We start from the raw sequence: 27,852 nt of genomic DNA on the forward strand, positions 1-27,852 counted from the left end.
AATTTTAAAAATTAAATATTAAAAAAAAAAAATTGAAAAAGAAATTAACTTAATATTTTAAGTGATTTAAAAATCAATAAAAATATAAAAAATTTATTTAATTTAAAAATTAGTAAAATAAAAAATTCAAAAAAAATATTTTAACCTAACTAAAAGAAAAGAAATTAGCTTAATATTTTAAGTAATTTAAAAATCAATAAAAATAAAAATATAAAAAATTTATTTAATTTAAAAATGAATAAAAAAAAAATTAAAATAAATATTTTAACCTAACTATTTTTTACTATATTTAAAACTTTTATATCCATAAAAAAAAAATAGGATGTATAAAATTTATTTTTTATTCAAATTCCCATTCTAAATTTTTCTCAGTGTACATGGTGCATATAGCACATTTTCTCAGCCTAGCCAACACTATTTTTCACTTTCTTTCACCTCTCAAGTTTTTCGAGTTGATTTTTTGTTGTTGTTGTGGTTGTTGTAATTGATGAGGGTCGCTCAATAGTCAGATCTTGAGATCGTCTTTGTTTTTTTTTTTTTGTGTTGTTGAAGAGCTCAGAACGTGTCTGAGTCTCTGGGATTGCCACATTGTGGCATCCACAACTGCTAATTGTTTAATCATTGCCAGAGCTGTCAAAATACAGGTTGCTATAATCTATGGGCTTTTAGATAAGCTGTGTTAATTGGAAAGTTCGCGTGTGTGAGTGTGCGTGTGTGTATAGAGGCTAAGATCTTCCCGTTCGATTTGGCATTCTTATGGGTGTGCTCTTCTCACGGGTAGGTCTTCAAGCACACATTTACAGCAATACAATCTCACTCTGTGAGTCACTTTGCATCAAGAGTCGAGCCTACACTTTGATATCAGCTGCATTTAAATTTTGTTGATTTATCCAAAGAGTGTATCAAAAACAGCTAAAGCTCCGCTTAATTGGCCAATAGCTGGTTTTATGCTGGGCTAATTTATTGACGAGCTCCAAAGGCAATTAAGTTAATTTTGAAGCATAGCAAGAGGAAGTTATGGATCTAATATCAGGTATTATTTATAGGAATTATGTTGTAATTGTAGCTTAAAACATTTCCGCATTACAATAAGTTGGAAGCAAATTAAAAGCTGACTGGAAAACGTTTGTTCGGCTAAGAACCTTGAAATTAACTTAATTCGTAACAATTACAATTATAAATTTGTAAAAGAAAATGATTTGACAAATCAATGCAGACAATAAAATTTTGAAACCTAAAATTTAATTGAATTGAGATGATCTGTAATCCGAAATCTCCAAGAAATACAATACAATAGTAATATTAAAATACTGTAATAAAGTTCAAAAACTTCAGATGATGGCATGACCTATAAGCTCCTTATGAAATAATGAACTATGCATCTATAATTATGTTAAGTAAATTTGTATGGTAATTTCAATATGTTCTTAATATTAGACACAATATACTATGTTTTGCTCTGGGGCATAGAGCATGAAAACTCTTTAGGGAGTATTAGAAAAGAGAGAGCATATTTTTCGTAGAAATAGACATCTGCACCCCTTCTTATCTCTTATTTGGTTTATTTATACAATTCGTATACAAAGAAGTTTCCCATAATCGATTAACTAATCTTTGCTTTATCTTTATATAACACGATAATTTATAATTACAGTCAAATGAAACAGGAAACAATTGAGGTGTCAACTTCTGATGAAATCAAAGCCTAATCGATAACTCTTAAAATTAGTTGAAGTCAAAAGTAGATTTGCTTTCCAACTGAACTGAAATTTTAATTCGCTTTGTAATCATATTAAAAAGCAAAATCTGGCATCTTTATGTATGTATATACACATCTACACATATTTATACACTGCAATCAATTATTATTGACACTCACCTCTGTCCATGACGACGCTGCTGTCGCCGCTGCTGCTGGCGCTGTCATCGTGCTGCAGCTCAGCCGGCGACTGTTTCAGCTGCTGTTTCTGCTCCTGCCCTGAAAAGTGGACGCTGCCGTCGCGATGCAAATGCAGCTCGAACCGTGTGGGCAGGTGCGCCTCGTAGTCGTCGCTGCTGCAGTGCAGCGCCTGCTCGGCCACCTTCAGGTACAACGATATGAACTGATAGATTAGCGCCCAGGCCTGATCCTCGGACACCGGCGCCTTGAAGCAGTCCAATATGTTGTTCAGGGACACGCATTGATCCGTGCAGCTGCACTGATAGAACGCCTGCTGTAGCAGAGCGCTGGCATCGAGTGGCTCTGTTAGGTCTCTGTTGCCGTTGCCGTTGCCGTTGCTCTGTTGCAGTTCGCGTGGCTGCACGTGTGTGTGTGTGTGGTGCGTACGCGTGTGTCCGTGTGCGTGTGCATCCCCATTGGCGCTGTCCGGTGAGGTGGAGAGAAAACCTTCTTCGGCCTCTCCTTCGGCAAATTGACGACGCTTTGTCGTGACCTTAGGTGTTGTTGTACCTGCCGGTGGTGCTGTTGCTGTTGTTGTTGTTGTTGGTATTGCTGTTGTTATGGCCTTGACGACAGAAGCGTCGGCGTCATCAACGTCGCCTGTCAGGCTCTTGTCCAATTGGAGTTCTGTCATTCTTGGTGAGGCTGCTCCTGCTGCCGCTTCTATTGCTGTAATTGCTGTTGTTTCCTTTTGTTTTGTTGTTGGTGTTGGTTTTCAGACAACGAACCAAAAAACTGCAGCCGCTCGTCTCAACATATAAAAATATTGATAATTTTTGTGATTCTACTTGAAATTTAAACAATTTGTTGTTGCTGTTATTACTGGCACTTTTGTTTGATTGTTTTGTTGTTTGTTGTCGGTGTTTATTTATTTAATCGGATACACAAATTTACACATTTATTTGCTTTTAATTTTAACATGAAACACAAAACATGTAGCACAAATATATATAATTGTAGAACAAACACACACACGAAAGAGGGAATTCTATTTTTTGTATTTAATTTCTTTATATATTATTTTTTTGCTTTGCTTCTTTTTTCGGTCGTCACGTTTTGTGCACTTGTCGCTTTTTGCCGTTATTTGCTATTGGCCTGCGCACTCTTCCTCTTCATATTCTTCTGCTTTTCTTCCCTTTCCTTTCGTTCTATCCTCTGCTGCGCGCCTTTGGCGCTTGCATTTAACACTGGCGGTCCGAGTGTTTCGTTCACTCTTTGCCCTGTGCTAAACAAAATCACGCGCGCGCTTTGATTAGAACACAAATCAAATTAGATTTGTGTACCTCTTGTTGTTGGTTTTCCTTTTTATGTATATATATTTTTTTCTGTTTGTTGTTATTGCTGTGCCTTGACGTCAAATAATGTTAACTGCATTCGCGCTTAGATAATTCTCACACACTTTATCAACCGCTGTGATTCAATTCTGCTTTTACGATTTTCATTCGGTTTCGTGCTTAACAAGAAGCGCGCACACACGTCCGATCGCCATGGAAGCCAAACACAAAATAACAGCTGTTAGCTGAGCAGCAAACTGACGTCTGTAAACGTAACATGAGTCGGCTTAACGACAGTGCTGACAGCTAGGCTATATTCCCGCTAAATCTAGCTGTTTTGGCATTGATTTTGCTTATATGTTAATACAATTCAAATGTGTAAAATACATTTTCAAGCTTCATATGTGCTTAATTAACCACCATCAAAACTGTATTATAAATTTTATGGGCATTATTAATATTATTATATAGCCATTTCAAGTATGTCGCATGCCGCAGCAGATGTTAAGTTAACAGTTGAACTCTTGTGTTATTTTAACATAACAGCGAGCGAGAGCGGCTGTTGTGCGACCGCTCTTTGATTACCATTTTACGCTCTTTGCGTTTTTATTTTGATTCCGGTTTTTCGTTGTGTTTGCTGCGGGTGATAAGCGTGTGTTTGGGTCTTCTTATTGCCATGGCATATGAGTTTTTTATGATTTTCTTTTGTTTTGTTGTATTTTTTTGTCTGTATTTTTTTTATTTTTGCAAAGGCACAAATTTCACATGCCTACCAGGTGAACTTCAGGTGCAATTTAAAGCAATTATGTTAAGGTCAAGTCGTGTTGAATTGCGCCAACTTATTGGCATCTCAGCTTCAAGCGGGGTCATAAACTTGGTCAACATTAGATGCTTAGCGGAAATGCTCTCCGCTGTGAGCCATGAGAGATGCGGTAATTACATCTTGTACTAATGGGTGCCTTGACGTTCTATTTGCTTCTCACTTTGCTATAAGGCCAATAAAAAGCCAGTTTAAGCTTTACTTATGATTAGTTTTAATGTTGCATTCATGTCCAACTAGAATTTCCAGACTCCAATCGTAAGCTCCATTGCATAATTGGTTTTTTATTTTGCATACACTTCAATCAGTTATTAAATTTCACTCGAGCTCAAGGTCCTCCTCCAGTGGATCTGACAGTTTGTTTTTTACGATTTAATAAGCCATTATAAGTACACCCGCTTGCTGGCCAAAACTTATGATATATGAGCCGTAAATTGAAACTTTATATGTTGGCCGCTGCAGTAGCTAAAAGATTTGCATACAATATTATTACAGCATCTGCTTGGCCTGCGCAACATTTAACGACTGTTTTCTTTTATATTTTGTCGCTCATAAAATTACAGCCATACGCATATTGTTTTCTTTTCTTGTTTTATTATTATTAATTGGCCGCAACTGCAGTCGGCCAGTTTATCTGCATGTCTGCGGCGGCCCACGTAATCACACAACCAGATTGGCCATAAAAAGTGTGTCCTCAGCTAGGTGCAGCTGGCTGCCTGGCTGGCTGGCTGGCTGTTTGGCATTTGGACATGGCTATGACATCAACAGCGGCATCAGCTCGACTCCTTAATTGTTACATCTCGATAAGAGGCTCAGATCGAAAGAATGAATTAATTAATGAATATTGCATTGCAATCGACACAGACGAAATAAGCCAAAGCGCTGCCAATTGGCTTCCAATTGGAGGCGCGTTCAGCCAGCTCGAACTTCAACCCACCAGCCATGGCAAATAGACGCCTTTGTTCTTTGTCCAAAAACTAGACTTGAATGAATCATTGTGCACACAAACTCGTAAATCCCAGCCAGCCAAAGTCGACAAAAAACAACAACAACAACAAAGTGCTTATAACAGAAACACAAAATAAATGAGCCAAACTATGAATGGGTTTGATGCCCTACAGTTGCTTAAAGGGGTATCTGGGAATAAAAGGGGTAAGTTGAATGAACTTATGAAAATTCATTATTTTACTAACGATAAGAATATAAATCAAAGTCGTAATCATAAATGAAATATTAGCTAAATTGTATATTAAAAACATTATTAATATACATAGTATTTAAAATAATTCCTCAATAATCTACTATATACTTTTTAATATTTAAACTACAAAATTTTATATATTACATATTTTTTATATTTATTTTTATTTTTATTTATTTTTTTTTTAATAATGCTTAAGTTGAATAAATTTTAATAATAATTAATTTTTTTATTATTAAATTATTTAACACATTCACCAGAATTTTTGTCATCTATGATTTTTCCTCTAAAGATAATACTATGCATTTTCCTACACATTTTTTTTTTTTTTTTAGATTTATTTCTAAACTAAATAAACTATTTCTAAAGTATTTATAAAATATAGACTACAAAAAATACATAAAATATTGATAATTAAGTAAACGAATATTTGATATTAATATGAAATTAACAGAGATTTCAAGGCAAATTGCTGCAAAAAATAAAATTCTGACTCATTTGTGTCTGTTTCATAAACTGACCTATTTTAATCCCACGTGTGAATTGCCATTGACATAATGCACTTCCAGAAAGTTCTTTTCATTTACATCATAGGTCATTCAAGAGTCGCCTACCGCATATGGCTAAAGCCGAGCATGATTCTGGAATTGCTGTTGTTCTACTGCTCAGCTCAGCCAAGCGTTGCATTTTTGGTCAATTACATTTTGTCGCGCGGGTGGCTGCCGCTGGCCCAGTCGCTGTTTGGCCGTTGGGCTTTTCGACTTTGCCCGGTCAATTGGAGGCGTGGCATATTGTAGATATGTGCATGCTGTCATGCAACGTCGGCGCACCGGAAATGTGCATCCGTTTTCGGCTGCAACTAAATGCAAACATTTTGTTTGATTCTACAACAAATGAGCTCCAAATTGGAGTTGGCAAATCTTAAACCGTTTCTGTGTCAAATCGTAAGCCGAGCCATCCGCAGCCCAAATTTGGTCAGACTTAGAGCTGAGACATTGCGTACATCAGCACTTGGAGCAGATGCAACGCTTCGTTGCGCCGGACACTTGCAAGTTGCAACCAACAAATTGCAAAAATTGCAACAATCCGCAGGCAGCAAATGCCAACCAGGCAAAGTTGGATATTATCACTGTCCCTGCAGGTCTAATAGTTTTTGAACTTTCGAAATTTATTTGCTGTGGCAGATAATATTACTGCAGTAAGAGTAGTATTCAGAATAGAAAAAGAAGAGCTGTTGTAGAGAGACTGGTAGAAGTAGTATATAGGGATCATATTGTATTAAGTCAGAGAAGTATATTGATTGTAAACATATACATAGTTTGTCAATAGTAATTAATTAGTATTAGTAGTAAATGAGGTAGAATTAGTAGTAGGAGAAGAGTAAAATAATTAGGAGTATTAAGAGTAGTAAAAGAAGGAGTGCTAGAAGATGGTGCAAATATTAGAGGAAATAGTATGAGTAACAGCACAAAAAGATGAAATAGTAGTAGAAGTGGCATGAAGTTAAATGTTGAAATAGTAGTAGAAGTAACTGGAGAAGTAGTAGTAGTAGAAGTAATTGGAGAAGTAATAGTAGTAGAACTAACAGGACCACAAGTTAAACAAATTAGTCAAAGGTGTCAACATAGTAGTAGAAGTAATTGGAGAAGTAATAGTAGTAGAACTAACAGGACCACAAGTTAAACAAATTAGTCAATGGTGTCAACATAGTAGTAGAAGTATTAGTAGGAGTAATCGTGGAAGTTGTATTTCTAGAAGTACAAGGTATTAGTAGTAGCAGTAGTCAAAATAGTAGTAGAAGTCACAGTAGAGTTTATCCTAGAAGCTAATACTACTATAGTACCAGAAGTACAAGGTATTAGTAGTAGGAGTAGCCAAAGAGGCTACGAGCTGTAGAACTAACCGTAACAGAAACAGTACCAGAAAAATGAAAAGTATTTATAAAATAGTAGTATAGCAAGTGATACTCAATAGTTAAAATACAGCTCAATTACAATGTTGGTAGTAGCTAGTAGCTCACTAGAAAGTCAGTTAATTCATGTTTAACGTAGTTTTAGTATAAGCTAAATATTGTAAATAAGTTGAACTAAAATTATATCAAACTGTTATTTAATGTATTCACAATCAAGGTCTCCTTAGGTTAAGAGGCACTGCCGGAGTACAAAACTTCTTGACTCTACCATAAGCTTCTTTTATATCCACGTTATTATTGTTATTGTTGCAGTGCTTCACTCAGGCATTCCGTCAGTTTGTCAATGCGTCGTTCAGTGAGCAACGCTCAGCTCACGTGTGGAAATCATTGCAGGCAATGTGCATTATTTCTGATTCACCTCTTCTTTTGTTTGCGACGATACTCTGTATTTATCGAAGAGAAGCTCTGTGAAGGGTGGCTAGATTGGGAGTGTATATCGAATAGATATTGAAGACTTTGAGAAGCTAATCAATTTAGCCTGAATGCAGATATGACAGAAGTAGTCTATAATACATCTGTAGGACCTTTTATGGGGATAAGTTATATCACTCTGCAGCATATCACAATATTTGCTCAATACAGGGTATCTGCTGGTCCAATACACGTTGCAGCTCCTACAAATGTTGCGTTGCTTTGTCTGTGTGTCTTTGAGATCTTCGCGCATAGCTGCATACGAATACAATTGTGTAATCATTCTGTGGGCATGTTTCGAGTCCGACTTGGTCTAAAAACGTGATGCAATTAAGCGTTTGAGATCTGAGAGATTGAGTGGAAGGCACTTTAAATGGATGCGTATGTGTCTGTGAGTGTATATATGTATGCATACATGTGTATGCGTAGAGGAAGTGTGAAAAAGGGTAAGCAAAGTTATGATTATCGTACGTGTTCTTGTACTTAATCTGGTAATCAATTTTTTCCACTTTTATTATTTTTTTTTTTTTTGATTGTGAGAATTTTTTGCTCCCCCTGACTCCATGAGTTAATGAACGATCGGGGAGCATGAGAAAGTTTAGAATAACTCTTAATTACAAAGTAAATGTAACTAATTTGCCTAGCTGAGCTTCATATTGAAGGGAAAGAAGGCGAATGACAATAGAAGTTCCGCTCATGAATATAATCTTAGCTTACTCCACATTTCGTCCCAGGCAATTGGGACAGGGGACCACCCATAACTCAAGATCCCAGTCGCAGCCCAATTGGCGCACATTGAACCCAAGTACCAAATACCAAATACCTGAGCAGCTAACCCAGAAAAGGTAGCATTTGCCAAAAAAGAATGTCATCTATCAAATTTCATTGTAATTTTCTATTTTCATTACGGAAATCAACGACAACAATTGGAATACGCACATTATTTGCTTGGTATCATTCTTTAGCGGCTTAAACGTATCGTGCCATTCGCGGAAAGGAGGCGTGTTCAACGTTTACGTGACAGACAGAGAGGAAGAGAGAGAGAGAGAGAGCGAGATACCCACTTGACATAGACATAGATATGGCTAGAGCTGAAGACGATCTCTTTCGATGATCTGCCATGACCAGTGAAAGCAGAACGTAATCAAAAACACTCAGCGCTTCTGATGGAAATAAATAGCTAGTTGAAGTTGGCAAACAAAGTTGGACTTGAATATAGAATGGCTAATGCACTTCAATTAGTATATATTATAGATATGCAAAAAATCTAGATTTAATTCCAAATATTATTTATGTAAGGTCAATTGTGTTCTAAATAGAATAAAAAAAAAGTATTAACCTTCAATATACCTTTACATAACATAAAGAAACATAACATATGTAACATATCTAATATAACATAAAGAAAGAAAATGAGAAAGAGAGAGAGAGAGAGACATTTGATATATGATATTCGATATAGAGTTAAAACAGAGAAAAAAATAAAAAATCTATGATTTTCTTTAACTGTTTTCCTGATGTAGAGGCGTCAACATATTCATACTTGAATATATAAATAATAATAATAAGTATTAATATAATTATAGTCTCAAATAAATAAATAAATCTAAAGAGAAGTAATCAATGAAATTTAATTATATTTAATAATATTTAAAATAATATGTATATAAATATATAGATTATATTAATCAAATTTATTTTTTTATGTAAATCGTCTTTTATATAATCATTTCTATTCTATGTAAAAAAGGTATTATCACTCCAAAACAAATTCTATACAATAACTGGTCGCACTCTGTGCCTCAGCTAAACTACCCCATTGCTAGTGTATCGAAATGCAGAATGATTCCTGCTCCATGACACAGCGCTCCAATTTGTGTGCATGTAATTATTTCAGGTAACTCGGCAGCGATTTGTCGACGATCCGCAGCACTCGCCTCCAAGAGTTGGACGTCGCGACGTTCAGTTGAGAGACCCATTTTGGGCGGAGGGCAATGGCAACATATTAAAAGTAAGTGCCACTTAAGTTTTGCCTAAAACTTTGAGAACTTGCGCAAAAACAAAAATCAAAAAAAAAAAAAAACAAAACAAAAAAACTCTAAGTACCGAGCGAGTCAGTCACAGTCACAGAGTCTGGCAGTGAAGTGACTCTACTTGACTTCATGCCACACCATGCCACTCGACTGGGGCACATTTGTAGTTATGGGTCGACGACGTGGATCATTCGAAGCGATGGGAGTACAGACACAGCGAGGGAGACAAGGGAGATGGAGGGGTTTGGACTATGTACTATGTACTATGTGCAATGCAATTTCTAAAACGTGATTCGTGCAAAGACAAAATGCCAGCCTCAGTGGAGCACAACAAAAGACCATTAATATAATTTGTGTCTGGATATTGTGCCACTCTCCAAATTGGCTGCTTTTGCCCCAAAGACCAGCGAGCGTTCCTCGGCTCGTCCTAAACGATTATGACGGGGCTTGAATGCGGAGCCAACATGCCACAGTTTTCGTATCGCATTGTTTACTCTGCTTGGGCTTCCTTCCCGATTCTCAGTTCCCAGCTTCCAATTCCAGATCAAATGGGCCGCTGACACGATCGTGTCGTCGCCCTCGGTATTATAGCGTGGGCGTGTGTGGGCTTTTACTCTTATTTATTTAGCGGATTCGACGAAATGACCAGACAATTGCCTCGCTGTCGTTTAATTTTTATTGCCAAACATCCGAATTGGGCTTAATATGAACTAATGGCGCAGTAGCCCCCCTCAGGGACAGATAAATCAATATAGACAAATGTACTCACAACAAGCCAAATAGCATTACAGGCGTTGGCGTTTGGCTATTAACGTGCTGATTGGCGATGGGGAGGAGGGCTTGACGATGGAACTGACCGATTTGAAAAAGTCGTGATATGAATTAATTCTAGCGATTATTATTTTACTTACTCCGTTTGTGACGCTGGTTCTGTCTCCTTTTCTGCTCATATTTTCGTATTCTATCTGTCTTTCCTTTCGGATTACATATTTTTACCATTTTCTGTATTGGGCTTTTCATATGGCTTTGCCTCTCTCTCTCTCTCTCTCAAACACACACACACACACGCAGACTCTCTTCCTCGATGTCTGTCTCTCTCTCGCACTCTCTCTTTCTATCAATCTATATCTCTTGTCTTACATTTTCCAATAATCATGAGTATTATGTACTATTTTGACTAGACCTTTTTCCTCTCTCTATCTCTCTCTTTCAACCACTATTATTATCACTCTCTGTTTCTCATTCTATATGTATGTCATATCGTATCTCTATAGCTCTCTCCGTATGCATCTCTATCTCTTCAATCTCATTTTGTTTCTCTATCTCTTATCTTCTCTCTCATTTCTTCTCAATCTCACTTCGCCCTTCAATAACTCTCCTTCTCTCTCTCTCCCTCTCCCTCTCTCTTTCTCTCTCTCTCTCTCTCTCTCTTTAACGCTTCTTTGTAATCTTGATTATAACAATAAATCATGTGCTTCATTCCATTATAACAGCAACTATAAATAGTATTCACTGCAAAGCTTCTCCCTTTCGCAACTCTCTCCCTGATTTGTGTGTCTTTCTCTTCAACAACTATTCATATAGAAAAGTCTTCTTTATTTGCTATGCTTACAAAATATATAAAACGAAAATCGACAACTATAGGAATGTGTCCATCTTAGAGGTGGTCCCATAGCAAAGGCTTATCTGCTTGCCAGTTTCTTCCTTAACTTCGATTCGAAGAACCTTTCAAATGAGGCAACAAATCAGTGACAAGAACAAAACGCTGCGGTTACCAGCGAATTCAGTCATAAACTAAATGGACGAGCCAAGACAGAGAGAAAGAGATAGAAAGAGAGAGAGGGGGAACAGGTTCGGCCCAGACCCTAGTCCGGTCTGGCCTGGCCTGGTATCATAAAGAAAAAGTCTTTATGAGACGCCTGGCTAGATGACAACGTTGCCGGCAGACGGCGATTGCGTTTGATGATAATGAAGACCTTGCGACAATGTTCTCACTTGCGTTGATCCGTTGCCTAATGATGGGAGTCATGATGGGGATGTGGCTGGGGCTGATGGTGAAGCAAAGTGTGGACCACACGCATTGGGCCCAGAACTTGCCATTTGTGTGCTGCTGCATGCTGCATGTGGCAAGCATGTTGGTTGGCATTTTTTTGGAAATTGTTTTGTTGCTGCTGCAGCGCACTTTCATTTTCAGTGCGGCCCCGTCGCATAATTAATTGCGACCGAAAGTGGACAACAATTTGAGCAGCCGTCGCAGAAAGTAAAATGCGCGCCAAAGGAACAACGAACCTGTCCAACACACAAAAATAAACCGGATCATCAATAGCAGGCTAAGAGCTGGACGCTGGGATGCTGAGAGATGGGTGCTGCATGAAGCTGGGCAACTTTCTTCTTGCTGCGGCAGTTGCTGCTGCTGAGGCAGTTGCTGCTGCTGCGGCAGTTGCTGCTGCTGCGGCAGTTGCTGCTGCTGCTGCTGCTTCTGACACACTAAACTGACGCAACGTGCCGCAACAAGTGCAGAGCATTCGCCACATATCTGGCTGCCACATGGGACGCCCACGAGACGGCGACGGCGGCGGCTTCCTGCCGAGAAAAAGTGGCAAAGACTGTGGCATAAATGAAAATTAAGCATGTTTATGGCAAGTATGCGAAAAGGTGCAACAAGCATTGATCGGGGGCAGGCTGCCTTGTGCCTTGTTCATGCCTCATTCACACGCATACTTGAGGAGGAGGGAGCGTTGAGGCGATGGGGCTAGTGGTCCAGGAGAGGGGGCATGACAGAACCAGTTTAATGGCGCATGAAATTTCACCGAAAAATCAGCGAATCTGCGTCTAGCTAAGGTGGCAAACGTTGCAGCATTTAGTTGCTGTTGTTGTTGCTGTAGCGGGCGGGAGGCGTGGCATAGCAAGTTGATTTGCTTAAAAGAAATTCACTTTCCTTTGGGGCTTTACATCTTGTTGTTGTTGTTGTTTTCAAATGCGATCGCCACGCGAAAAGCAAAGGCAAAGAAGGTCACGTCGCTGTAGATCATGAGGATTCGACAAGACCCAGGCGAGTCGCGATTCGAGAGCTGCAACTAGCGACTCTGTGGAAGCTGGTCAGAGCCAAAAGCCAGCCCGAGTCTAAGTCTAAGGCTAACAAACCCAAAAAGCAAACACAATTGAATGCAACTTGCATTCGCAATGAGCGAAAAATACTTTTAATGAAAGTTGGCACTTTGCTTTCGGCTGTGTCTCTTCTTTCTCTCTTCCCCTCTCTCTCTCTCTCTCACACACACTTTTTTTTTTGTTTTTTTCTCACTCGTTTTGGGGGTTTTTCAGATTTTGATTTGTGGCAGGCGACATGGAAAATGACAAGGAAAATGTTGCTTCATTGCATTGTGGCTACGTTTGGCTGACTCCAAAAGAGTCAACGTGCAGTTGGCCAAAAATTGTTTTTGTTTTAATTTTTTTTTTTTTTGTAGCCTTTACTAATTGGCGGAAAAAAAATCTGACTAGATTGAATTGGCATCGAGATGTTCTACTTTTTGACTACGATTACCTAAGCTAAACTATATTAAAATAAACAAAATAAATTTAAAAAAAAAAAACTTTAATTTAAATTTATATTAACTTAATATTTTTTTTTAATATGTAACTATATTTTATTTTCTATAATTTATTTTATTTTTTTTACTTCCATATTACATATATATTCAAAAACTAATATTTATAAATATATTTCATTGAATTTGAATTGAATTTCTATAAATATTTATTTATTTTATTCTTCTTTCTTATATATTATATGTACACTCCCCATACTTATCTTAATATTTAATATTCCAAATTAAAATGTTATTTATATATTATTTTTATTGTCAACATTTAATTATTTGGGTAGCTTTTGTTTTAGTTGCACTTGTGTATCTGGAATGGACTATCAGTTCTGTATTACTATAGGTACATTTCTTTTGGAGATCCTTCCTGTATTATAAATATTACTTTTTTTGTTTGTATTTTTTTTTTTTTTTTTTCTTTTTGTGGATGGAGCAATAGTTTCTGTATTGTGTACAGAGGCTAAGAGGCTGGCCATTCGTGTGTGTGTATGTGTGTTAAAAGTCACCGTATTAAGCATGTTACAAGTGTGTGCGAAGTGTTAATGAGCAAGGTGTGTGTGTGATCGGCGTGGTAGTAGTAGTAGTGGTAGTGTGGTGACGATCCTCCGGATTATCCATCATCGCCATACGGTCGATTATTATGCATCGCTGACCAACGGGGCATTTGAGAGAGTGCCCAGAACGGGACGCTCAGCATGAGGACATGGGGTATCCAGCCAAGGATGATCTTTTTGCCGGTGGACAGGCGAAACCGCGGTGGTCCACAAACGGGCATGTGGCGACGCACCTGCTGCATCTGGCTGGCATAGCCAGTGCCAATAGCTGTCCTAACTCCACCGATCCAAGGCTGGCTCCAAGCCTGACCATTGGGCACAGACGTTCGCTTGATGGGCTCCATCAAAAGGTTGCTCAAATGTGTAAGATTCATCTTTAGTGCTGCGAATAACATAAAATCTATATTAATAAGAATAATGGAAATAAATAAACATAATAGAAAACACAAAATTTGAAAAAAAAAATACAAAATTTGAAAGATAAAAAACTATTAAAATAAATATACAAATTTAAAAAAAAATTAATGTTTTTATAAATTTCAGAAAATACGAAATTGGAAAAATCCTTTAAAAATTTATATAGCTAGTGGAAAAAAATATTCCTGAAAAATGAATATAAAGCAAACGAAAAAAAAATCCTTTTTAAACTTTGGGAAAAAAAAATGAAATCTTACTAAAAATTTTAACGCCTTATCGGAGCTAAATTCGAATATCTAATGAAGATTCAGGCAAATGAACACATAGCACAAGGCCTGGTGAAAAGGCGAAACCTACTGAGATTTTGTTTTCTAAACAATATTAGAAAATACAAAATTTGAAAAAGAAAAAACTATTAAAAAAAATATAAAAATTAATAAAAAAAATGTTTTTTTAAATTTCAGAAAATACGAAATTGGAAAATCCTTTAAAAGTTTATATAACTAGTGAAGACAAATATTCCTGAAAAATGAATATAAATCAAAGAATAAAAAATTCTTTTTAAACTTTTTGAAAAAATTGAAATCTTACTAAAAATTTTAACGCCTTATCGGAGCTGAATTCATATCAGGCAAATGAACACATAGCACAAGGCCTGGTGAAAAGGCGAAACCTACTGAGATTTTGTTTTCTAAACAATATTAGAAAATACAAAATTTGAAAAAGAAAAACTATTAAAAAAATATATAAATTAATAAAAAAAAAATGTTTTTATAAATTTTAGAAAATACGAAATTGGAAAAATCCTTTAAAAGTTTATATAACTAGTGGAAACAAATATTCCTGAAAAATTAATATAAAGCAAAAAAAAAAAAAAAAAAATTGTTTTTAAACTTTTGGAAAAAAATTAAAACTTACTAAAAATTTTAACGCCTTATCGGAGCTGAGTTCGAATATCTAATGAAGATTCAGGCAAATGAACACATAGCACAAGGCCTGGTGAATAGTCGAAGCCTACTGAGATTTTGTTTATGACAACAGGAAACATTTCGCAGGGTTCAAATGCGCAATGCGCAAAGGTTAAGTAAGCATTAAAAATGCTAATGAAAGAGTTTCAGCTGCCGACTGTCTGTCGCCGGCGGGGGCTTTCTTTATGCCAGTTTGATTTGCGCCCCACAATGTTGCAAATAATAAAACAAAGACAAAATAAATATCCCAAAAAGACGCTGAGAAATTATTACAGTTGCCATTGCGTGCGCAAACAATTGACTTTTTTCGCCTCTCGCGACAGCTATCAGCGGCACGAGCAGAGATCAGTTGATTACATAAAAAACAAGCGAAAATGGAATGCATGAGACGGCTGTAAGGTCGTCCGAATCAGCCGAAAGCCAGATTATGCATAAGTAGGCTTAATTGTCACTCAACCGCAATTTTCAATAACCAATTTATAGTTTCACTATATAAAGTTGCTGAAATCTAGAGGTTGTTGCATTGGCTAAATCAAGCTCTGCAAATATCGATTACATATTTCAAATGTTCCGCGTGGAGCTCGTTATTGCTATCGGTATTGTCCGACCGCCACATTTGGGTAACAGCTGTAGTATTAGGGCTCATTTGACAGTATCAGATTTAATCAGCTATTAATGTCATCTACCGCAAGTTGCGAGGAAGTTAATTTAATAACTTATCTAATATTGTAGCAAACTAATCAAATTTAATACGTTACTTAGTTTATCAAGTGTAACAGATGACGTTATAGGCATTAACAGTTCTGCTGCTGTTAAGTATTTAGGGTGCCCATAATTATTTTTAGTTACAAAGGCAAAACAAACCAAAACAATGCAAGACCTAGAAGCACATAAAGCGCGAATAACGCAACTCGAGGAATTTATTAATGATGTGCTCAAAGAAGACCTAAATCGCCTTGAGCAGTGCCTCAATGACTTCAACGGGGAGATCATGGAGTATGTCCAGCTGAAGAACACGCTGCAAACATTTGGCGAGCACATGCCGGACGGCTACAAAACCCAGGTTAACATTGGCAGTAACGTTTTCATGCAGGCGAGAGTGAAAAAAATGGACAAAATACTGGTCAATGTGGGCAAGGAGCATTTTCTGGAAATGAGCATGCAGGAAGCGATCAACTTCAGTGATGTCCGCATCAAAATCTTGACCAAACAGGCGGACGTAGTGCGTGAGGAAAGCGTAAAGAAGCGCTCGCAAATCAAGATGGCGCTGATAGCCATCAGTGAGCGTGAAAAGCTGCTGCAGCAGCAGGATGAAAGATAGATGGAGTTGTTTAACAAATGGGCTTTGGGCGGGTAGTGTTAGAAACGATGTTTTTGTATTTATATTTACATTAATATCGATATAAATGTGAATCTATCGACAGTTAAAAACATAATTAGGCGCAACTATTTAAAAACGTTTTGTAAATAATATACAGATTTCAATTAATCTTACTTATCAAAATGTTAATTTATTTAAAAAATTACAACTGTCAATTTACATCTGTTGGCCAAATGTGTGTAAAAATAAAAAACGCGTATTAAACAGAATTGTAAAAAGTATGAATATTATTGCATATACATGCAATAAACCACAACTAGAAGAGAGATGAATTAATATGATTCTCACAACATGCTAGATGCTGACTCTGTGTCATTCAATTGCCAACATGGGGTCGTCGATTCGGTATTTAAATTTTGACTGGATTGCATAGATTTAATAATGGACAAATCCAGCGAATTGCTCTTCAGCGCTTGACACTGTGCAGAGAGGCGCTGTGCCGTACAGGACATAAACCTCAAGCGATTGGCCATCTGTAAGTTGAGGGAGAGAGTCAGGAAAAATATGATCAGGTTGATTTGATCGCTCTGTCACTCACTTCGTCGCTAACCGCCTGACTCCTGCATAAGACGCCTTCTGGATGGGGTGGGGGGCACGATGACGTATCAAAGCGGCTATTGACTGCATTCTTAACACGTTGCATCTCCGACTCGAGCTGGGAGTAGTCGCTGTATAGGCGCCGGTACTCCTCGCACAGACGCTGATTCTCTTCCAGCAACAGATTGATGTGCTCCTCGGCACGCTTAATGCACTGACGCATCGCTTCGTCTGATCGAATCTGCGCATCCTTCCACTTGCGGAACGACTCAATGATCTGTTGCTGCTGCTCGTTTACGTTGGTCTGCTGTCTACAGAGTGGAATTTGATACTGGTTAAGATTCGTTACGGACAACGTTATCGGATCCACCGTACCGCATACATACTTCAGCTTGAGCTGCATCTGTTTGCATTCGTTGGCAACGGCGCGCATTTGTTGCCGTATATCGTCGTTGGCCTTGCACAGACGGTCCAGAGTTTCCTTATGCTGACGCTCCTCCTGCTTCAGATGGCATTGCATGTCGTGCAGCAGGCACCGTGATTTCTTAAGATCCTGCTCTTTGCATTTCAGCTGCTCGTTCAAAGCTCGATCCTTGCCACACAGCTCGGCGTCTTTGTCCTTCAGTGCAGAGATCTCGGCGCACAGTGAATTTCGCTAGGCCCACAAAACATATTAAATGGCATAATCATTTTGGCTGAATGTTCTGGGGCTACTACTCTACTCACCTCTGCATTGAGCTCCTGCTGGCACTTTTCCAACGAGCACAGACGCTCCTTCAGGCTCTTCACTTCGCTATGCGCTCGCCGCAGCTCCTTGCACTGATCCTCATACATTTGTATTGTTGCTTCATTATTTGCTGTTGCCTTCTGTTGCTCGTATTCCTTTGCCTCGAGCAAACTGGCGATTTGCAGAACTTTTTGCGACGCTTCACCTACAGTAAGTGTGATATATACATATGCATATATATATTTATATATATATATATATATATATGCTTGACAAAAGAGCCTTACAATTTTGTTGTTTCAGTAATGAAATTTCATCCTTGAGTCTGTTAGTCTCATTTAAATCGACGTAACCGTTCAGCGTGTTGCGCAGCTCACAGATTTCAGTTTCACGTTCCTGCAAAACGACCCGCAGACTTTCTATTTGACAAACCAGTCGTTCGTTCTGAAATCGGAGTACAAATTTGATAATATAGTGCTATGATATTTATATATAAATACAAATAACATAATAAATAAATAAATATATATAATATATACACTTCTTGGGCATATATAAATAAAAATTATATTCAAATTAATTTTAATACATTATTGAATGGATTTTAATAAAGAAAAAAAAAAAAAAAATAATAATAATATATATGTGAAGTGAAGTGTCAAAAAATTATAGCAGAACGAATATGAATATAGAACCCCTGTTTACACAATTAGTAAATGCTATTTTGGGGGGATAAATGTTTGTAAGAGAAGAGCTGAAAAATTGCTATAAAAAATTTATATATCCATGAATTTATCATTAGACATTATTATAATATTATTACAATATTAAAAATAAATAGATAAATAATAAAATGATGGGAAAATTAAAAATTAGTAAAAAACGAGAACTTTTCAAATATATAAATTAACGTTCAGTAATAAATACCCTGTAATTAAAAAAACAAAAACAAAAAATATTCCACCTATAATAAGCTTTTATCATTAGTAAATTCTATTTCAAGCTCTAACTTGCAGTTCCAGTTCATTTGTGACAATTCGTGGCGGTTCTTCATGGGAACTTTGTTCCATTTCCTTTGCCATTTGCTGTTCGTTTTGTTGTTGCTGTTGCTGCACCTGTTCGGTTAGCTCCTCCAGATCACGCCGAAACTCCTCAATAACGCTCAGATAATTATCTCTTGTGGCTTGCAACAGTTCCGCTTGAGTCTGGCAATAGAGCAGCGTGTGCTCTAATTGTCTTCGATGCGGACAATCCTCACCGTGATCAGCCTACAAATGGCAGGATAGTTCAATCCTGCATAAGCTAAGGCTTAACAATTGACTCACCATATTTAGTCCTGCGCTGACCGATTTCAGATCCCAAACACAATTGATATAAACAACTTTTTCTCTTGTTCCTTCTGGTCTTTCGATTGTTTGTGGTGTCAAATGATTTTTTGGATGCCTTCGTGCAGCTCGCTCAAAATATTTATAAATGCCTTCATTACCATTCCATTTCAGTCCAATAATATTGCTATTAAAACTTTGTCACGGAAATAAAAGCAAATCACATTTCGTACTTGCGGGTGGCCCCAGCCACTACAAAACGGAGAATAGAGAGAGAGAGAGAGAGAGAGAGAGAAAAAAAAATTGGTAGCAAAGTTTCACGTTTCCAATTCTTTAGCACTTTGTACTGCTCCGTCCCGCCCCGCCCCACAGCACTCGTTTGTCTGGCTTCAATAGTTTTTATAGATATGTATTATGATATTGACTGTTTGACACGGATTTTGGGAATCAACATTCGCGAGTTCGATACGAAATTATATCGTCGAACGCGCTACAAAGTTGAATCGGCTCGGATGCATGGCTGCGCGCACTTATAACACCTTTAAATGCCGTTTATATGCCCCACTAGGCAGACACATATATATTTTATTTACTTTCATGTAAATATCGATTACAAAAAAGTTTGTTTTGAAGGAAAGTTTTTCAAGTTAGAGGTTTTCTTTAATGTTGGAGTTTTAGATGATATAGATATTGGCTTGAAAAAAGTAGTTGCTTAAAAAATATGGTATATATATATAAATAGAGATATTATTCGTAAAACTATAGGCAAATTTAAAAGCCATTTTAAAACGAATTGCAACTATCTATATGTATTTTAATTTTTTAAATATTAAATTTTCCAATTATTTTTTATAGATTACAATTAAAAGACAGAAAAAACATTATTATATATATTTTTGTTTCTTTTTTTTTAAGCCTAACTTTAAATTTTATGTTAATAAATATAAAAATATATATGAAATTATATGAAATGCCTTTGCTCATATATATATATTTATATATATATATATATATATATATATATATATATATATATATATATATATATATATATATATATATATATATATATATATTTTTTTTTTTTTTTTTTTTTTTGTTTTTGGCTCCGATTTAGATTTAGATGTTTATAAAAGTGATCTAGCAGTTTTATATAAAATAATCTTTTTATTAAAAATTTTTATAATAAACGTATAATAAATTTTTATAGCTGTTTTTATATTAAAAAAAAATTTTATTTACTTTATGTGAAAGTCGAACTTCGCGAATTTAAAGATCACTTTAATTCGAATCATCACCCAACAAATTTACAGAGCTGTGTTCTAAGTCAAATTATGTCCCAGACACTCCAGCCCCAACACACACACACATACATGCTAAATAGAGGCAATTGATGTATTAATAAAGTTTCGTGTTGCTGTCTGTCGTCAGTCAGTTCGTTTTATAAACTTCAGTCGGCACCCTTTTACCCTTTTCGAGCACCTTCATTTGCAGGTATTTACTTTTCAGCTAGCACTTGAAAACAATTTGCACTTTTGGCCAAGTTTGTAGTTTTTATATATATATTTTTTTTTCTGTGTTGGCAATCGAAGGATAAACTTTGTTTAATTGCACACGTATCCGTTTGGCATCAGCGACGCGTCCTTTTCGTTGTCCTGCCACCTGGTGAATATTATCGCCTCACCCAGACACTTCACTTCGTTGCCAAAGGAGTGAAGACAGACAGCGAATAATATCGAAGTCGTCGTCCTCTTTAGGAAGAAGTTCGGAGCGTGGGGGGCGTGGCAGTTGGCAATGTCTGTTGCGGGTGCAGCTAATTAAGGCACGTAAACTGTTTGTTTTATGTCTTGATTTAGTGTGGCCCGACACCGCTGTTGATTATTATATTTGCCGATTTCATATTTTAGTAGTCGGTTTTCGGTATTCCATATTCCGTATCCCGTATTCAGTATTCCTTATTCCGTATTCAGTATTCAGTTTACCGTTTTCCCCGACGAGCTTCATTTGTTTCACGCGAATAAACAGCAACGTTGACGTTGAGCTTTGGACTACTCCGGCGACCATTCGGCTGCCTTTGGGTGATAGCTTGCTGTCAGGTTTACTTCTCGCTCTCTCTCTTTCACTCTCTCTGTCTCTGTCTCGTTGTCTCCCTCCTCCTCCTGCTCTCCTGCTGCTGTCATGCTCATCGATATGCATATCAGTGCTCGCATAGCTCGCGTGTCGATTGTGGGTAAATAAATAACACGAAACCTATTTCTGCTAGGAGCTAATGTAGAAAGGGGTAGGCGGAGACGGGGAGTACAGGGTACAGGCAGTTGGTAGGCAACTTAACCGCTTTTCAGAGTTCACTACGATTGCAGTTGAACTCAGCGGAGTATCAAGCGATTTGCATTTGTCCAATAGAGTAAGTCTTCGCTTCGACAGGATACAGATTCGTTTTTTATTTTTCATTTGTGTTTTACAAAATATTCAAGTACATAAATCAAGCGACTCGAATGGACTGTCGGGAGCTGCAGCAATATATATGTATGTGTATATATAGGGATATAGAGTAGCATATATAACAATGGCAATGCAATTTTATTACATATAACGATTTGTGCATATATGTATATGAGCGTGGGCCTTATGAAAAGTTGATAGAAGTATTCTTAATTTGAAAATAGTTTTTAATTAATTTAAGCTAATGGTGATTCTTTCATAATAAAAAAAGAAGAACAGCAATTGATCTTGTAGCTCCCATTGAATTTAATTTAATTTTTATATTTGGATAAAATATGATATATTTTACTGCTCTCCGTTCACGGAGACCCGCTTCCGACTTACCTTTAATTATATTTTTACTGGGCTGAAATGTAAAGCAGGACTGCGAGTAACAAGCAGGAAGGAAAGGAAGATAAGAAAAAAGTACAATGAAAAGAAATGGGTACAAAAAGCATATATTAAACTACTCGAGCAGCAAAGATTCATCGACAAAGGCAAACATTCATTGAAAGATCCTAGAAGAGATCTAAGACCTAGCAGCTGCTCTTTATATGCTATAAAAGAACTAAAAAAAAAAAAAAAAAAAAATACATATATAGCATTAATTGGAAAACTCTTCTCAGACCCAGAACAAAACCTTTACAATTTCTCTTGCTGCTCTCGTTTAAACTACCATTTGCATGTGTAGAGCAAATTCGCTGTTGCACTTGCATATCGAATGATATATGTACATATTACATATTATACAAATATATACATCATATAGTATATCTGCTGCCTGAGCACATAAACTGAAACAAAATTGCATTTGATTTATTGCAACTCTTGGCTTATGGAATGTTTCGGTTTTTTGGCGGGAACTTGATGTATTATCATTAGATATTATTATGACTGATAAATATTGATACATTCTAGAAAACTTATGGCTAAAGTTGAATTTGTAGTTAACGTCAACCACTTACATATGCTTATGCTATGCCTTAACTAAGATGAAAACTAATTCAAACTAGGCTTCAGCAGCTTCGAGGGGAACAACAATGTTGGTGTTATTGTAGGTGTAGGTTGTTGTTGTCGGCTATGTATTGTGGGCAGATGTTTGCGGCTCGCTGTCGCCGGCCTGCATGTACAATCGCATTGATAAGCACCGTTTCGAGAATCATTTATCAATCTATTTAACTACATTACTTACGAATGATTGCAGGTTCTCTGTCTCCTTATTGTTCTCCAGCTGATTTAGTTTCTCATACATTTCCATGATGGCCTTGCAGAATGGATTGTCCGACGATTTTTCAGTATAGATCTCCTCATAAGATAGATCACGGCAGCGCTGCCAGATAGATAGGGAGTTAAGGGAGTTAGCTTGAATTATATTAATCTGCTTACCAGTTTGGAGAGCAGATCAGCTATTTCCTTCAATACATGGCTATTTTTCTCATTTATAGCACGCACAGCCTCAAGGTCAGACGTGACATTCAAGATCTCAACTAGACAGATCAGAGATCAGCATAAAGATTTATACAGATTTATACATGTATATATGTTTACATAAAGCGTGAGTCCTTGCAATACTTACATCGTTGTTGGGCCTCTACCTGTTGGCACCTGAAGTTGAGCTTCTTGTTGCACTCGTTGATCGCTATCAGTCGCCGACGCAGCCCATCGATTAGCTGATTATCATACTCATCTTCGGGTCGCTGTGTGCTACAAGCCATCGGCGATTCCAGTTGATCAATATTGCAGTCCAATGCTCGCAGCTGTGAGCGCATATTTTCCAGTTTGCGCATTGTTTCGATGCGATCGTTGTTCTACGATGGATGGATGGTACATATCAAGTCGAATTTCTTGCCCAGCATCAGACTGTTGAACTACTTACAATTCGGTCGATGAAGCAGGAGAGTAGCTTCCGTCTGCACTCCATGGCCTGAAAGTCCTTGGTGCTTATGATACTTATGAATTCGTTCAGCTCCTTGTTAAGCAGGCGCATCAGCTCGTTGGCCTGCTGATCCTTCTCGTTGATATTATCAAACAAACAGCTGTTGCTGTCCATCGTATCGAAGGCCTCCTCGTACTGCTTAACTGTTCGTGTCTTGTTGTTCAATTCTTGGGACATATTTGCCAGACAATCTTGCAGTTCCGCCAGCTAAGGAGCATTAACAGAATGTGAATAGGTATTTATATATATAAGTATGTTTTGGAACCTAAAATTTTGTTTTTAAAATGTTGTGAGTAAATAAATAAGTTTTAAAAAAATTCCTATATAAAATGACAGCTTTCAATGCTAAATAAATAAATGACAAATAAAAAGTTGGCCATGATATTGTATAATATTCTATATGCTATTTTAATGTTCTATAGAGATCTAAAAATTATTTCAAGAAATCAATGTCACAGAGAAAGGGCGAAGAATATTCTAACTGGAGTTGTATTAAATTTTTTAAAGCTATAATTTAATTGACAAATTTTTAATATAATATAATATTATCATGCTCAGTCTGTACCGCTTAAAATAAAAAAAAAAAAAAATAAATAAAAAAAATTACATCACTCATGCAGATGGGATTGGCAAATTGGTACGCAAAAATAGCTCAAGCCATATTTAATGGCTTGATCGATGTCCACATTAGATCTTGCCTAAATTAGTGGATTCGCATTTAAATGATTTGAAAATGATGTTCTTAGAAATTTCCTAATTTATATATATGAGACGGCTAATCGGTTTTCTTAGGTCCATATTTCACAAAACTATTAAACAAGATAATTTTTAAACTCCTTCAAAGGCATATTGGACATCTTTAATACCAGATCTAAAAACATTTAGCACTGCCAATCCACTTTTATTGCTCTATTTTTACGCATTTCATTACGCAGGTTCAGCAAAGATCTGCCAAACCTGTTTTAGATCTAGAACTAACGAAATTTATAGACCTTTTCATCTCAAGCAACCGTCTTCATAGTTATAAAACTTACAACAACAAACTGCTAAGCCGATTTAATTCTAAGCTCCAATTGATCAAGGATCAACTATCTGATCCATATATATATATGGTCCATAACAAAATTGATCAGTTTTTGTCCAAGTATTCCAGTTGATAATCTGTCAACTAATTGGAGCTCACCTGCTGATTGAGCTGCGCTATGCATTGATCTTTGAGAATGAGCTTTTGTCGCGCCGTTCGGACCACCTCGTCGAGGGCACACATCTGGGACTCCAGATGACAGACCTCGTCGTGCTTGGCCGCCACCTCATTGGCCAAAGAGCGCATGCATTTGGCTACCTGTAATCAAATAATGCCAATCAGAAATCGAAATACGATGCTCTCTCAGATAACACAAACGAAACAAAATTTATTTCAACAATTAATTAAATTAGAGCACCACACACACACACACACAATGAAAGAGAATAAATAAAAACAAAAACAAAGTAAAATGCTAATTATAGGCGATTGGATTCCTCGAATACGATTTGATCGGAATATGAAACGCGCGACTTCTCTGCATTAGAACAGCCGGCCTTCTAGAAGAACACAAGATGATGATGTGAAGCAAGCCCCTAGTAGCCCCTGTGGGATAATAAGTGCTTCCAATTGCCAAACCTACCTTCTCGGTTTCGCTCTCCGGTCGTGCCTGATCCCCCTGTATGCCCAGTAGCTGATTCACCGTCAACGTCTCCAGGCACATGTCGTCCGTGTTCCAGGTATTGTGATGGAAGGCGTGCTGCACCAGCTTTATAATGGCGCACATATCCTTGCGCAGCTTGCGATTCTCATCCTGGGCCTGCTGCTGTTCACCGCGCACCGATTGGAAACAGTTCATGATCTTCTCGTACGCCTCCACCTCCATGGCCGACATATTGCCAAAAATAATGTAGTTGACATGCAGCAGTAGATCGACCCAATCCTGAAATGTGGCCAGCCGCAGTTTGGTGAATTTCTGGAAAATTGGAGTGGAAATAGTATTCAGGAGCTCAAGGAACTAATAGGAGTTTATGGAAATTTATGTTTCTTAGCATTTCCTTCCACCTCTAATACCCACCGAATCGCCGCCGCATTGCTCATCCAGGCAATCGATCTCCTTGAGTCGATTTAGGAATAAGTTATTCAGCTCAAAGTTCGTAATGGCCGCTTCGCCGCAAATGGTGCGCAGCTTCTGCAGCTGGTTGTGGTAGTGCTCGGTGCTTGTGAGCGTCGAGCCCGACTTGCCCTCCAGATTGCCGAATCCAATAGACGCGTCACATCCGCCCGACAAGCTGCACGCCGCATAGTGCCTGCATATGTTTGGCAGATCGCTTATGGTGGGGTATGCTGCACGTGCTGCCGATGGTGCTGAGCGTGCTGGCTGTGGTGCTGCCACCGCTGGAGGTGGCTGTGCTTGATCTTTTGCCTCCTCCTGTGGTTGTTTCCTAGACTCATCCATTGGCTTATTTGGCTTTTCATTTTGTTGGTTTGGCTGCTCTTCACACTTCTCCTCTTCCTGCTGCTGCGTTTGCTGCTGTGGCAGGTCCTTTTGCTCCGGCTGCCTATCTAACTCCGGGGGCGGACCACCCGGCGATGATGGCGGCGACGTGGACAGACCCATTGTCGTGGCATTTAGGCAAAAAACTCGTCGTTGGCTCATTATGAAAATCCTCTTTTTTTTCTTCTATTTTTTTTTTTGTAGCCTACCAAAACAAAAATAACAATTTCCGCGAAAGCAAAAAAAAAAAAAAACAAAATAGTTCAAAATAATGCCAATTTGTTGTTGAATTTTAGCCTAGAATCGCTTGTGTAATTAGGCCAAGTGTTCTAGTCTGGTTCGGATCAAAAAGTGAATGGAGACAGTCTCCAAGGCATTGCTAATGCCGTCTGGGCCTGCTACGATTCGATCCGATTTCAATTTCAAAACACACAAATGCAGTTTTCCTTACTGCGAAATCACGCTTCACTCTAAGGTCACTAACTTTACACACGCAACCGTTAAAAAAATATTAAAAAATAAAAATAAATAAATAAATAAATAAATAACAATAACAACGGCACAACGCAACAAATGTTAATAAAATATCGGAAAAAATTATATTTATTCGATTCACCTAACGTTCAGGCGAACCTTGGCTGCGACGTTGACGTCGTTGTGGGCTGCGACTGCGACGGCGACGTTGACGGCGACTGCGGCGTCGGCGTGTTCATATCTTTTGTTTGCCGTCTTCTGACGTAGTTTTGTTTATTTTCATAAGTATTCTACATATGTATATTAAAAAAGTACATGTATGTATGTAAATTATTTATATATATAAATGTATGTATGTATATATATTCTTGTTGTTACGCCCGTTGTTTTGCGAGACGTACACATACACACACGCACACACACACACACACATGAGCACGCGAGCAAATGGTTTCGGCTTTCAGCAGCTTTTAGTTTTGGATACGGTCTCCACTTCTGTCGCTGTTGTTATTGTTGTTGTTGTTGTTGTTGATGTTTAGCTTTTAGCTCCGATCGGTGGTATTCCACAGTTTCAACTCGAATTCTGCGACCGCTGCGCTTGCTGAACGGATGGCAACTGAGCGAGCCGAGGAATACAACTGAAATATTGTGCGTCTAAAGTGCACACAAGCTGTGCGAGTAAGGCAATATCACAGGCCAGGCAGATACCCTGTAATGCAAATGGGTGGGCGGGCATACAGAATTAAAGGCAAATGATGGTTGGGCTGAGATGGAACCTTTATGGTTATATAAATAACTGTAACAATAATGGATGTCTATAGTATATGAGCAAATTTGAAATCCTTAAATTCTCACACAAGATCAGGTGATCAGGAAAATCTATGAGCACTAGGACTACTTGCACATATGGATAATAATCGAAAGAAAAATATTCCACATCCAGTACCACCAAATATTATATACATATAAGGAGTATGTAAATGTATGGATTGAGTTTACTGGATTGTAATCAATATTAGTAAGAAGGCAGCTATAAATATAGAGCAAACAATTTTTATATTACATAATTCATTAACAGCTTCTGGTAGTATTTTATTATCTGACAACAATATTAAGTCAAATCATTTGACTACAGGGTACCCATCAGTCGACTATTAGCGCCATCGTACTTCGCTTTACTTTTATTTAGCAAGGCTCCATTGGAGCGCTTCCGAATGCGTCTCTCTCTCTCTTTCTCACCCTCGCTCGTTCGCTTTGCTCTTGCTCTCTGCGTCTGGCTGC

General features: G+C 37.5%; 4 protein-coding genes across 10 annotated transcripts in view; 1 reads left to right on the plus strand and 3 right to left on the minus strand.

Moving 5' to 3' along the window:
* The window catches only part of spir (spire type actin nucleation factor), a 56,869-nt gene extending 53,412 nt beyond the window's left edge, over positions 1-3,457 (minus strand). For both annotated transcript variants that reach the window (XM_018004325.2, XM_018004324.2), the window contains exon 1: positions 1,880-3,457. In XM_018004325.2, the coding sequence (XP_017859814.1) occupies positions 1,880-2,573 (694 nt within the window). In that variant the 5' untranslated portion in view covers positions 2,574-3,457. The remainder of the gene's footprint in view (positions 1-1,879) is intronic.
* A 10,028-nt stretch (positions 3,458-13,485) lies between these two features.
* On the minus strand, positions 13,486-15,229 carry LOC108620622 (uncharacterized). 3 transcript variants are annotated; one of them, XM_089464790.1, is made up of 3 exons: positions 15,139-15,157; positions 14,812-14,911; positions 13,486-14,185 (listed from the first exon to the last, which is right to left on the minus strand). In XM_089464790.1, the coding sequence occupies exon 3, from the start codon at positions 14,175-14,177 to the stop codon at positions 13,860-13,862; it is 318 nt and encodes a 105-aa protein (XP_089320916.1). In that variant the 5' UTR covers positions 14,178-14,185; positions 14,812-14,911; positions 15,139-15,157; the 3' UTR covers positions 13,486-13,859. The 3 variants fall into 3 exon arrangements, with proteins under 3 accessions (XP_089320916.1, XP_089320915.1, XP_017873012.1); XM_089464789.1 differs by lacking the exon at positions 14,812-14,911 and having other exon boundaries at positions 15,139-15,229; XM_018017523.2 differs by lacking the exons at positions 14,812-14,911; positions 15,139-15,157 and adding an exon at positions 14,478-14,597.
* A 626-nt stretch (positions 15,230-15,855) lies between these two features.
* Uxt (Uxt prefoldin-like subunit) lies at positions 15,856-16,778 on the plus strand. Its single transcript, XM_018004146.2, has one exon. The coding sequence runs from the start codon at positions 16,060-16,062 to the stop codon at positions 16,507-16,509; it is 450 nt and encodes a 149-aa protein (XP_017859635.1). The 5' UTR covers positions 15,856-16,059; the 3' UTR covers positions 16,510-16,778.
* On the minus strand, positions 16,674-27,461 carry yuri (yuri gagarin). Of its 4 annotated transcripts, none has more exons than XM_089466162.1 (13): positions 26,731-27,456; positions 25,678-26,302; positions 25,239-25,575; positions 24,759-24,913; positions 23,516-23,782; positions 23,216-23,447; positions 23,026-23,126; positions 22,832-22,969; positions 18,121-18,277; positions 17,833-18,038; positions 17,493-17,761; positions 17,108-17,417; positions 16,674-17,042 (listed from the first exon to the last, which is right to left on the minus strand). In XM_089466162.1, exons 2-13 carry the CDS (start codon positions 26,257-26,259, stop codon positions 16,854-16,856), a joined length of 2,943 nt encoding a protein of 980 aa, XP_089322288.1. In that variant the 5' UTR covers positions 26,260-26,302; positions 26,731-27,456; the 3' UTR covers positions 16,674-16,853. The 4 variants fall into 4 exon arrangements, with proteins under 4 accessions (XP_089322288.1, XP_089322287.1, XP_089322289.1 ...); XM_089466161.1 differs by having other exon boundaries at positions 26,714-27,456; XM_089466163.1 differs by lacking the exon at positions 24,759-24,913 and having other exon boundaries at positions 25,243-25,575; positions 25,678-27,461.
* Positions 27,462-27,852: the final 391 nt, after the last annotated feature.

Source organism: Drosophila arizonae, chromosome 3 (genome assembly GCF_054131065.1).
Source record: "Drosophila arizonae isolate 15081-1271.41 chromosome 3, UAZ_ARI_1.0, whole genome shotgun sequence".
In the NCBI taxonomy this organism is placed as follows: Eukaryota; Metazoa; Arthropoda; class Insecta; order Diptera; family Drosophilidae; genus Drosophila; species Drosophila arizonae.

What these genes read in the sequence shown, in the direction of transcription:
- Uxt (XM_018004146.2), top strand. Translation starts at nt 16,060, where the DNA reads ATGCAAGACCTAGAAGCACATAAAGCGCGAATAACGCAACTCGAGGAA.
- yuri (XM_089466162.1), bottom strand. Translation starts at nt 26,259, where the DNA reads ATGAGCCAACGACGAGTTTTTTGCCTAAATGCCACGACAATGGGTCTG. An exon ending in GAGCGAAACCGAGAAGGTAG is followed by an intron (nt 24,914 to 25,238) that starts GTTTGGCAATTG and finishes GATTACAGGTAG; the next exon opens with CCAAATGCATGCGCTCTTTG. An exon ending in ATTACTGAAACAACAAAATT is followed by an intron (nt 18,039 to 18,120) that starts GTAAGGCTCTTT and finishes CACTTACTGTAG; the next exon opens with GTGAAGCGTCGCAAAAAGTT.
- LOC108620622 (XM_089464789.1), bottom strand. Translation starts at nt 14,177, where the DNA reads ATGAATCTTACACATTTGAGCAACCTTTTGATGGAGCCCATCAAGCGA.